The sequence below is a fragment of the Phoca vitulina genome, unplaced genomic scaffold, assembly GCF_004348235.1.
Source record: "Phoca vitulina isolate PV1807 unplaced genomic scaffold, GSC_HSeal_1.0 scaffold27, whole genome shotgun sequence".
Lineage (NCBI taxonomy): Eukaryota > Metazoa > Chordata > Mammalia > Carnivora > Phocidae > Phoca > Phoca vitulina.
The window spans coordinates 16275626-16288052 of NW_022589730.1; the positions used below are offsets into that span (position 1 = coordinate 16275626).

The following is a 12427-nucleotide window of genomic DNA, read 5'->3' on the forward strand; positions in this document are numbered from 1 at the left end:
AAAAAGAGGGAGAGAGAAGGGAAATTTCAAAACTGGGAAGAAGCGTGCGTGGCCCGACGTCCTACGCTGTAGAGCAGGGCAGCCGCCCGTCCGCTCTGTCTTTCCAAAGGTCGCCCCGGGCGCTCAGCCCGGCCGAGGAAGTGAGCCCGAGGGCGGAGGCGACTCTGGGGTCGCGGGAGTGATGGTGGGGGCGGGGGGAGGGAAGCCCAAGAAGGGAGGCAAACCCACGGGGTACTGGGGGAAGGTGAGACCAAGGGCGTCGGCCCCATTGAGGCCAGACGGGGGAAGCGGGTCCCAGAGCGGGGTCCCCAGGTCTGTCACACATCCCACCGCCGGTTCCCCCCGAGACGTGCTTGGAGCGTTTGGAGCGGATCGAGAGGTGGAAGGTGGAAAGTTCGCAGTGCCGGCCCCGCCCGGAGTGGCAGCACTGGGACCCCGAGGGAAAGACCCGCCCCGCTGCCGAGGGAGGGGCCGAGGGAAGAGGCTGGGTCCGGGGCAGGAGGGGAGGAGCCGGGGCGAACGGGCTCGCAGCCTTTAGCCCCCGGAGCCCCAGCTACCCCGAGTCCGAACTTCAGACTCCTGCAGAGACCCAGGCCGCCGTGGGCCGAGCGCTCGCCCACCTCCGGCGCGCGCAGCCCGGGCCCGCGTCACCCGCCAAGCTTGACCTTGGTTCCGGACCCCGCGGGTGGGACGGCGGTACCCGGGCAGCGCCGACTTCGAGCCTCTTCTCTCGGTCTCCAAGGCAGGCGGCGCTGCGAGAGCGCGGGCCGCGCCCTCCGGCCTCCTGGCGCTCCCCATGCACCTGCCCGGCTGCGCCCCCGCCATGGCCGACGGCAGCTTCTCGCTTGCCGGCCACCTGCTCCGCAGCCCGGGAGGAAGCACCTCGCGGCTGCACAGCATCGAGGCTATCCTGGGATTTACCAAGGACGACGCGATCCTCGGTTCCTTCTCCGCGGAGCCGGGCGCCCGGGGCGCGAAGGAGCGGGATAGGAGGCCGGGAGCGCGGGCCGCCTGCCCCAAGGCGCCCGGGGGAGGCGGCGAGCCCTCCCCGCAGCCTGCCCCGGCGCCTGCTCCGGAGTACGAAGGTGAGTGTGCACCCCTGGCTGCTGCGGGGCCCTGAGGGGGTGCCCAAACTTAGGAGCTCCGCAAGACGAATAAGCCCCTGCCTTAACCTTTATTAAGGCATTTGGGCGCGGAGTCGGGCTGTGTAGAGCAGGGGGCTCCAATTTGCGTTCCGAGAAATCTTAGGGGCCCCTCACAGCCTTTCCCCGACCTCCTGGTCCCGCGCCCGGGGGGAGCCCGCGTCCCGCTGCCGGCGCGCAAGGGTAGGTGGAGTGGGCCCAGAGATAACTCCCGGAGTGTCTCTGACCGTCTGGGGCCTCTTCGTCCCAGCCCCTCGACCCTATTGCCCCAAGGAGCCTGGGGAGGCACGGCCGAGCCCAGGGCTGCCGGTCGGTCCCGCCACCGGGGACGCGAAGCTGGCGGAGGAGGAGCCCAAGAAGAAGCACCGGCGGAACCGCACGACCTTCACCACATACCAGCTGCACGAGCTGGAACGCGCGTTCGAGAAGTCGCACTACCCCGACGTGTACAGCCGCGAGGAGCTGGCCGGCAAAGTCAACCTACCCGAAGTCCGGGTCCAGGTAAAGCGCCCAGATCGGTCCCCGGGAGGGCCCCAGGCCCAGGCTGCAGCTAGTGCTCACCGAACCCCCGGGCGTCCACGCATGTATTGCGGCGCTCTTCCCATTGGTCCTCCTCGACGGGGCTCGCCCAGAGCCTCAGAGGCGCGTCACCGACCTTGTGGGTGACCCACCACCGCCCCTTGGACAGTCTGTTCCAGTTTGTAGTAGCATCTCCCTTTTGGGGGGTCTCCCTCTCCGAACCTAAAGAGAGCACTAAGACAGGGCTGGCAAGACGAAGAGCGACAGCTCGTTAGACGCAGCCAGGACTGGGGCGGGAGGCGGTGAGTAGAGAGGGGATGTAGGCAGCCTCCCGCACTGGGGCCCCAAATGCCACCCTCGTCGCTAGCGCTCACCCTGTCGAGAAACCCAAACCCAGTCTTCTTGCAAGGGCCCTGGCGCCCGCAGTTGAAACTTTTGGTGGATTTGTTTAAGAAACGGACTTTTGCTTCTTTGGTGCACATCCAACCAAACTTCCCGCTGCTGCAGAGGCCTTTTCTTTTCTTTTCTTTCTTTTTTCTCTCTTTCTTTTTCTTTTCTTTCTTTTTTTTTTTTTTTTGTAAAAGGGTTTTTGCTTTAATTAAAGCTGAATTATCTTTAATCCCTGATCATTAAAATATTTGAAAGCCTTAAATATTTGCTAGTCATCTGTGAAAAATCTGGGAGGATTTCCAAATTAGGAGAGTTTACAGAGGCCTGAAAGGGAGTCATTGGGAACAAATTTCACTACCTCTGAAAGGCAGTGGAACTAAGGTGGGATTTTTGTGTATGTCTAATGAATTAGATTTCCAGGAAGTGAAGATATTCAGATGTTAGGGGGCTTTTAGCCTTACCTTAAAGGTAAAAGGGGACAAGCTTTTGCCTTTTGTCTCTTCTGCTTATTATATTAGGAGTTTAAAGTAATGAGTAAATGCCGTGGTTTTAAAAAAATAGTTCCCTAATGTAATTTAGGATTAACTTGCAAGGACAGTTCAATTTCTCTTAATTTGGGGCGGTGGAACTGCAATGGTGTCGTTGAAGGTGTGGACATTTTAGTACCTGCTTTTCGGGGAGAGAGGCTGCCGTAGGGGGAAAGAAAGGAACACAAGTGAAAGACGGAGGAAGAGGAGAGACAAAGCCTCCCAGTGCCCCCACAGACCACAGACACAACCAGCGCAGGGCTGCCTTCCCACTTGATGCCCCCTCTGTCCTACCTTCCTTCCTCCCTCTTTATTTGTTCAGGGATTTTGGCTCCTCCTCTAAGTTGTCAGCTTCTTGAGAACAGTGTCTGTGACTTCTCTGTGACCACAGGGCCAGCACAGTGCCCAGCATATGGCGGGTTCTTAACACATGGCTCTGATGTAATCAGACAGAGGGGGAGGTCTACTGTGGGCCTCCAGCTGCGCGGAGGGCAACAGTACAGCCCTCTAAGGGTAGACTATCCCAGTCTTCAGCTCTCTGACTTTGAATACTGGGTGGAAGGCAGTAGCCGATATTTTGGGGGGCCAGAGTGGGACATGCATGGAATTGGAGGAAGCAGTGGGATGGGAGCCCTCCCCAAGCTGATGTTTCTCTTTTCTCTATTATCGGCAAATATCTAATGTTTCTGGGGGAAATTAGGGCCCCAGCTATGGAGATGAATCTTTTGTGGGAAGGGGACAAGGGTACTTAACTTTTCTGTTCTTTTTCTTCCTCCCCCTCCCCCCAAATCCTAGCATTACATACATTACCCTTCTAAGGTCTCAGCTATTCCCCTATTTCCTTCCATTAAAGGAAGCCACCACTTTGGCCAAAGTTCTTTCAGATTCTCTACCAAACTAGACCAGTTCTCTCTGTTCTGTTTCCAGGGGTAGGAACTAGGTAGTGAAACCCTAATTACACCTTTTCTTGGGCTTTTACCAAATCAGTAATGGACGTTTTATCATTAAGAAACCAGACTTCATTCTTGGTGCAGACTTTCTATATGTAAAGGGAAAAAGAAAGGAAGAAAGAAAAGTTGAATTCATTGAACTTATCTTAATGTCAAAATTGACTCAAAAAATTCAAGGTAAATCTAATAAACAAACGATTGTAATCATTGAAAGCCATTTATAAGAAATATCAGAAATACTAAAGGGATATCAGTTAAAGAAGAATGAAGATCTTATTAAAGCAGCAACTCAAATAAGCTTGGGATAAAATAAACCCACTTTTTTTCTACTAGTTATCATAACCAGTAATTCCTGGAAATAGCTGTATTTTAACATCCAGTGCTGCCAGTTAGGGTACTTGGAGTATTTGTTTATATATATGTTTATAATAGAGACAAAAGGTAGGCAAAGCAAAGAAACTGGGGGCGCCTGCCTTCCGCTCAGGTTATGATCCCGGGGTCCTGGGATGGAGCCCCGCGTTGGGCTCCCTGCTCAGCGGGGAGCCTGCTTCTCCCTCTGCCTCTGCCCGCCGCTCCCCCTGCTTGTGCTCTCTCTCTCCCAAATAAATGAATAAAATATTTTTTTTTAATTAAAAAAAAAAGAGAGAGAGTCCGAGCCCAAACACAGTCAGTGAGAGCAGGACCATAGAGAGAGGAAGCAACTGCTAAACCGAGGTGCCAGGAGGAGCTGACAATCAGCAGGTCCCCGAAATTTGGTGACATCTGCTTTCCAAAAACGAGAGGAGGGAAGAGGCAAAAAGGAGACAACGGGGTGGAAAAGAAAGGAGAAAGTAGGGGTGGGGAGGTGGTGCGAAACAGCCCAGCCCCCGTTTTCTCTGGGGGTGAGAGAGCCGTCCCGGCCGGGCTGCCCCGGGAGCAGGGCGGGGAAGCGGCCCGAGCCTCCGCCGCAGCCCGACGGCCGCTGTGCTGCCCTCCGCAGGTGTGGTTCCAGAACCGACGGGCCAAGTGGCGGCGGCAGGAGAAGCTCGAAGTGTCGTCCATGAAGCTGCAAGACTCGCCCCTCCTCTCCTTCAGCCGCTCCCCGCCCTCCGCGGCTCTGGCGCCCCTCGGGGCGGGCCCGGGCGGCGGCGGCGGGCCGGCGGGGGGCGCCCTGCCGCTCGAGTCGTGGCTGGGGTCGCCGCTGCCGGGCGGGGGCGCCACGGCGCTGCAGAGCCTGCCGGGCTTCGGGCCGCCGCCGCAGAGCCTGCCCGCCAGCTACACGCCGCCGCCGCCGCCGCCCTTCCTGAACTCTCCGCCGCTGGGCCCGGGCCTGCAGCCCCTCGGGCCGCCGCCGTCTGCCTACCCCTGCGCGCCGGGCTTCGGGGACAAGTTCCCCCTGGACGAGGCGGACCCGCGCAACAGCAGCATCGCGGCTCTGCGCCTGAAGGCCAAGGAGCACATCCAGGCCATCGGGAAGCCGTGGCAGGCCCTCTAGGGGCACCCGCGACCCGATCGGGCCGGACGGCCGTCCTGGGAACCGACCCGGACCCGCGGGCGCGCGCCCTTTCCCCCCGGGGTCCCCACACGGCCACCCTCCCGAGCCGCCTGATGCTGCAGCCAGGCTTGGGTCTCGGACGCGCGTCTGCTCCTGGCTCGGCCGGGAGGACTGACCTTCCGGCCCGCCGAGGCCCTTTGGCCTCTGGCCACCCCTCCACCCCCACGGACCCCCGGCCCTGCTGCTGGAGGCGGAGAGGCGGCCCGGCCCCCCGGAGTTCAGGGGACCCAAAGCGCCTGACCTCGGCTGTTCCCGGGCGGCGTGGCTACCCCGGAAAACGACAACTGGGAGGAAGGGGAGGCCGAGAAATAGAGTTTGATGGACTGTTTGTACGCGTAGTTTGAAATATTGGGGAGGAGAATTAAAGATTGCCTTGTTTTGGTTTGACTCCGGTTAAGGGCGCCCAGGACTGCGGTGGCGGGGAGGAAGGCGGATGGGGGTACGAGAGGGGCTGCGGTGACGGATGGGGTGGGTCAGGGAAAGCAGAGGACCGCGCAGGACCTGGGGCTCCCTCCTGCGTACCCTCCTGGGGGTGCTTTGCTGCTGCGGAGACTCCGAGCTCCCCACCACCCCCCCCCCCGAGCGCTCCTCTCCTGGCGCTTGCGGGAGCCGCGAGTGTGTGGGGTTCGGGGTGTTTGGAGCCCAAGGCTCAGCTGCCTGCGCGTTCCCAGGCCCTCTATACCCCAATAGCCAAGCTGCGGCTGCTACTTCGAAGGATTGACCCCAATAGGAAACGTCTACACCACCTTCCCCAGGGGGAGAGCTGAATGTCCGGAACCCCTGAGGGCCCCGCCTCCCTGCTTGCAGCGCGTCGCTGCCCAAGGGCCCTCTTGGATCACTGTCCGGGTCCTGGGCTCGGTGCCAGCCCCTGCTACCCAGGACTGATGACATTAGTCCTCCGGAGACTCGGGCAGAACAATTTTTCCTCTTCTGATCCCCACGCCTCTCTCTCGCTTCCCCAACTCGCTCCTCAACCCCCAACCCCGCGGTTCTGTTCAGTGTCCGTCAGGTTAGCTGCCGTGCTCTGGGACAGTGTTCTGGAGCGCTCTGCGCCGCGACCCCGGAGCGCACGTCCTTGCGGGCGCGTCGTGGACAGTATCCGCTGTTCTCTGGGGCGGGAGGGAATCCAGAGGTCTCCGCCGGCTTCCGAAGCTCCCGCGGCACTTGGGGAGTCACCCGAGAAGGAGAGCCCGGAACTCCCAGCCTGGGCAGCCGCGGTATCCGCCGTGGATCCTGGAAGCTGGGCAGACTGGGGAATAACCCGCTTTCCCACCGCGCAGGTCCTCTGGCCTCGTTGCTTTGAGTGCACTGGAAAAGATGCGGCCGGAGCCTTAGCATCATCCACCCACTACTGTTTTGTCGTTCGTTAGCACGTTAGTGAGCCACCCCAGCCCTCTTCCCTTGTCTAAATGAACCCTATGTCCCTGGGAGGTGGAAAAGATGCAGTAAGATCAACTGTGAGGGCTTTGTGTGAACTACCAAGCACCAAGCAAGGCAATACGTACTGTGATCCTGCTTCTCTGATCCCACGCTATCCCAGTCCTACTCTTGGGCTCCTGAAACCGACCTGGGCAAAGGATGACTGTCCTGAGGCTGGGGGTAGAGAAAGTCTCATCACAGGACTCAGGTCTTGCCATGAGGGTCCTGAGAGGCCACAGCATAATCAGGGGTGTGTACCCCTAGACCCTCATGTGGTGCCTTGCATATAGCAGGCTGGTCAGTAAGGATTTATTGGATCTGTTATTTCCCTCAAGAGGTAGGAAGTAATACCTGTACTTTCTCTCACAAGGATGTTCGTTGGGAAATGGATGGATTGGCCAAGTGATCCCAGCCATTGGCATGGAAAAAAAAAAAAAATAGGTAAACAGGATGAATGTGTAAGTAAATTTCTTTCAGTTTGGACTATCCTCTTTCATCCATCCTTTCATCCTTTAATGCCCTCCTTTTACTAGGAATGGTTTATTCAGAGAACTCCCAAGGTCACTGGTGAGTACCTGCTCAGCCTTCCCTCTCCTTCCTGCAGTCCTGGGCACCTCTGACCTTGCCCATCCTACCACCAGCGTCTTCTTTGCTTCCTTTAGATCATTTCCATGACTATTCATTTTGCCTCCTTGCACCACTTTTCTTCCTATGCTTTGTCACCTGCAGCTTTTCATCACTTCTTTCTCCTCTTTTACTACTTCGTCTGAGAATGAATATTCTAAACCGTCTCTTTAGACACCAGCAGAGTGAGTCATACCTGGATTTCAGGGACAAAGCCTTGGAAAATGATCAAAATACTAACAGCTAATGATCACTGAGAGGTTATTATGTGCCAGCACTCTTACAAGCAGCTTACATCTACTGATTCATTTAAGCCTCACAAGGTCCATGCCAGGAAGACACAGTTAGCCTCATTTTATAAATGAGGAAACTGAGGCACAGGGAGGTTGCCTCAAATAACACCTCTTACAAGCATTGGAGCTGGAGTAACCAGAAGCTCTGGTCAGTTCACAAGCATACTGCAGTGTTCCAGAAGCACTTGCTGAGTAAGTGCTCCTATTTCAACTCCCGGGAACAACTCATTAGGCCACATGGGAATTAAGATCCTGAGGGGTGGGTGCTAGCTTCCAACAGCCCCAGAGCCCCTCTCCCCCCACTCCTAGGGGCTGCCTAACAGAGCAGCTCTAAGGGCTCCAGGAGTAGAGGTGCAGGACAGGCCGGAAGCCAGGACTTAACTCAGGCTGGAGGTTAGAATGACTTGCGTTAAAGAGCCTTAAAGCGCCAGACGACCCTGAAACACCTGCGGATGCTGCTCAAGCTCATGGCTGCGAAAAGCCCTTTGCAGAGGCGCCGGCCTCGGAAACTAGATTGTGCTGGCTATGATTTGGGGTGTCTTTCAGGGACTCGGAGTGGGGGGAGGTCTCCCCAGTAAGCCTGCATCACTTGAAAAATGGTTCTTGAGTCTTCCATAATGAGACTGCGGGTTTGGCTCAGGCGACGCTTACAGCGTCCACCGAAGGGGAGCAAGAACCTGTTGGGACTGGTTCCACAGGGTTTGGGGAAGAAAGACACTGTTGTCCAAACACAGCGACTTAGGTCCCCAGGCAGGCGCTGCTTCAGGTTGACTGGATTCAGTCAGTCTAAGAGGGAGGCCTTGGGAGCCTCCTCCCCGGAAGACAGCACACGCTCTGACCTGCCGCGGGAGGAAGGCAGGTGAGTCCGTACCCGGATCGCTCCGTTTGGGCCCCTGGGTACCTGGCTAGGAGCCGCGCAGGGCCGGGCTCCAGGCCTGGGGGGCGGGGCGGGAAAGGACGCCTCGGATTGGACCACTCCGAGAGAAGGGCGGAGTCAGGCGCGGCCTGGGGACCTGGGGTGCTCGCTGGCGGGTGCCCAGCCGAGACCAAGGGCTAATCCAGAGATCGCGGACGCGCGGAGCTATGCCACCCCGGCCACGGCCCCCGCGTCGGGGGCGTTTCCGTTTTCGCGTTTTCCCCATTTTGGAGGAGTGTCTTCTTGCCCACGGGAGTGTCGTGATCACACCGCGCGCCACGGCTCTGGATTTACGGTGGCGATTTTTCTCTCCCGCAGGCACGCGGGGGACTGAGGGCCCCGCCTCTCCTGGTCACCCGTTTCTGGAGCCACGGGGTCCAGAGGCGGCCGCGGCCCCGCGGGGCCCTCCTTGCTCCGTGTCCTGGGGCCCCACGCTGTGGCCCCAGGCCCGTCCAGGCTGTTCATCAGGATTGGTTGTCCCGCTCTCGAAACCCAGTTCTGCGCCCTGCGGCTCTGAGCTCCCACCTCTGCTGCCTGGGAGGGTGACCGGGACTGGTGTGGATGACACGGGGAGGACCGGGAGAGACCCCTGGGGAGGGGCAGGCTTTGACCAGAGGTCAGCAACTGGCCTAGGGTGGCCCCTATGTAATTTTAAACAGAGAGTCCCTGTTTGGGAGATGGGAAATGTCCAAGCAGGGGAGACGATCCCTGCCCGTCCCCCACTCCCATCTCCAGTGAATCCAGAATCCAAAGAACGGAGACAGGGAATCCTAATCCTCCCCTCTCTGAGCCAAATTCATCGGTTAATCGAAAGTCTGCTGAGGGATTCTGGAAGCCGGGGCAGCCCAGGACTCCGCTCCCCGGGAGCCGCGTCAGCCCCGCAGGCGGTGTACAGTGGGGACATCAGGAGTGCGGACTCAGCCGCCCAGGCGACTTTAACATTTGCAGTCATGCCTCTCCTCTCCTGCCACCTTCCCTCCCCCTCCCCTGACCCTCAGCCTCGCCGCGGGCCCTTCTCTGTCTCCATCCAAGTGCTCCTTTTCACCCACAGAACCCTAACTACACGAAGAGAACTCAAGCCTCCAGGAGGCCAGCAGGAAAAGATTTCCGGGGGAGATAAAATTAATGAAAAAATTGGCGCTTCCTGTCTACACAGCCAGCGCGAGCTCCGCACCGGCCCTCGGGGCTCCGGCCGCGCCCTAACTCGCCTGGGAAAGGGGCGGCCCTGCAGCGGCCCGCGGGTGCGCGGGACCCTTCAAGAGGCGGATGGTGTGCTTTGTGGCCAATGTCGTCCCCTTAATTGGGAACTGGCTCTCATAATCTGGCCTCAGCTTGTTAACTGTACAATAGTGGGCAGAGTTAATGACTCATTAGTGATTAATTCTTTAACTGTGCCTTAACTGCTCACTGTAAACCCCCTTTCCTAAAACTGGATTAAATCGTCTAGATCCTTGGCCACGTCTCTCACAGCCCTGGAAGAGGCTTGGAGGAAGCCAACTTCCGGGTCGGCTTCTTAAAAGCAGGTGCAGCGGCGCCCCTCAGCCTGGAAGTGGGGAGACCTGTGGGGTGGCGGAGTTGTGACATTGCCTGGTCGTGACCTTCAACAGCCCCATTCCCCCCCCACACACCCAAGCTGGATCTCCAAGATCTCCCCTCCTCCCTCATTGTCCCACCAAAGACACCTGAAATGTAACACCCCATTTTCCAAGCAGCTTTCCTCTGCTCTGTACTTAACATGGGTGTGTGTTCACAGTAGATTCTGAATGAATTGTATAGGAGGGTGCCTTCCTGTCAAAAGTCACCTGCAGAAGTTATTTCCAGGGCTAACAATAGCTGGGTTCTATATATAGTCTCTCCATCTGTACTTTTAAAAAGTTAGCCCTTAGTGGTTTTTTTTCACCTTCTTAATTTTCCTACAATCGTTATCCATTCTGGAAATTTGTAAGATATAGTGGACATGTAATGATAAACAAGAATCTCCACCCTCAAGGAACATGGTCTAAGTAGAGGAAATGACCCATTTCTACATATGTTTTCAAATGCCTACTGGTTTTCTCCACTTAGTGTTCCACAGGCCACCCAAAATAGATATGCTCAAAACAAAACTTACTCATCTTTACTCTGTGGCTTCCTATAAACCTCCTTCAAACTCCTCCCTCTTTCTTCATTCAGAGCCGCCGAATGGATATGAGAATCAGTCTTGATGCGGACACAAGTTATTTTCCACTTCCTTTCTACCTCTTACCTCTCTCCCCGCCATATAGCTTCCAAATCTTAGCTGCCCAGAATGAAGACATCTCCCAACCTCCCTTTCAATTAGATATGATTAAATATCTACTAATGTCGTGGAAGGGAAAACACTTGTAGGAAGTAAGTTCTTACAAGTCACCAGCTTGCTCTGCTCTTGTCCCTTCCCTGCTGCCCACTGCCTCCGAGGTGGGTGTGAGGCCGGTGCTGGAGTACCCATCGGGGACCATGTCATGAAGCCATGTGTTGAGAATGTTGAATAACAGGATAGAAGGGACCGTATGTGGTAAGTCCCTGACACAAGAGCACTATACCAGCTCCAGATTGCTACCTGGGTTCTCTGTTTTAAGTCTATTTGTTGACTGCCAGCCAAACCTAGCCCTGATTCAGTCATTCCTTTAAACACCTATATGCAGTTCATTACTTAGCCACATTGCTTTTACTTCAGAACACCTAAGTTCACCTATCCTTGATTTTCTCTGCCAGTTCTCTAGTTCAGGGCTTTATTATCCCTCCCCCACGTTGCCTGGCTTCCCACGGCATACAGACTTTCTCATATGGCACTTAACACATATGCTCCTGCTTCATGGTTGTTTCTTCATTGATTCATTTACGACCATGTATTGAGTTCTCTCTCTCTCTCTCTCTCTCTCTCTCTCTCTCTCTCTCTCTCGGGAGCTGTGAAGATATGGCCTCCATATGGATCTGCTTGTCACTCAGTCCTCAATCTCTCCTTCACACTACAGCCAGAATTAGGTATCTCAAACAGTTCCTCTGCTTAAAATAATTCCTTATGGCCCTTGGGACCAAAGCCAGGCTCCTGGTGAGTATGGCATCTGAGGCTCTTTTGAACCAGACCCGACCCAGCTTTCCGGGCTTGTCTCTGGCATTCTTGCTCTTTCCTTACCTTCCTCTTTCCCTCTTCCTTTCCTTGCCCTCTGTTCAAGTGACACCAGCGTACTCTGCCTCTCACTGGTCCACCATATGCTTTTTCACTTTGTGGCTTTGAGCATAAATATTCCTTCTGCCTAGAAGGACTTCCCACCATCCTGCTCCTGGCAAACTCCTCCAGGACCTGGCCCAAGTGCCACTGTCCCTCTGCACGGCTGGCCTGCATTCCTGCAGGCGGTCAGTTCCTTGCCTCCCCCCACCCCTGTACCAACCCCCCCTAAGAGCACTTCGTTGTTGTCCACTCCAGGGCTATTCCAGCACATATCCCATAGTGTTGTCTGTGGCCCCCAGTGAAACTGTAGGATCCTTACAGGCAGCTGTCTGACCCTTCTGGGCATATTCAGTGCCTGACCCCATGGAAGCACCTAGTAACTGATGAGCAATAACTAACACAAAGGGCAAGTGATTCCCAGAGAAAGCACCACATTCAGTAACAGCTTATAACAAAGAAAGCTGCCTTAGCCTATGAAGTCACAAAGTCACCAAAGTCACCCTGAGGAAGTGACACTCATGAGCCCTGAAGGGAAAATGGAAGAAAACAAGGAAGAGGCGAGAAGGGGAGTTCACCACACCTGCAAAGGAAGAGAGAGCCGGGCTTGTCTCAGGCTCCCAAACTAGGCTGGGCTGGCAGGAGCCGAAGGACAACTTAAAGAAATAAGTCTGTATGTGGCTACAGACAATTCGGGAGCCAGGCTCAGCAGCCAACCAAGACACATAAGGAGAATTCTCCAGCACAGGAAGGGTGTTCTGGTGCTGGACAGCCAAAACTTAACTAATGTCACTACAGGTGGTGACATGATCATTTCAAATAGATTATCCTGCCCGTCATATGGAGAAGAGCTTGGAAGGAGGTAAGAGAGGGTTCTAGAAGACCAAATGGAAGGCTATTGCTGTAACTGAGGGAAAATGGAAGCT

General features: G+C 56.0%; 1 protein-coding gene across 1 annotated transcript; it reads left to right on the plus strand.

Annotated features, from left to right (window-relative positions):
• Positions 1 to 796: 796 nt before the first annotated feature.
• Positions 797 to 5002, plus strand: RAX (retina and anterior neural fold homeobox). The gene is made up of 3 exons (XM_032422689.1): positions 797 to 1085; positions 1393 to 1643; positions 4508 to 5002. The coding sequence occupies exons 1-3, from the start codon at positions 797 to 799 to the stop codon at positions 5000 to 5002; spliced, it is 1035 nt and encodes a 344-aa protein (XP_032278580.1).
• The last annotated feature ends 7425 nt before the right edge of the window (positions 5003 to 12427 follow it).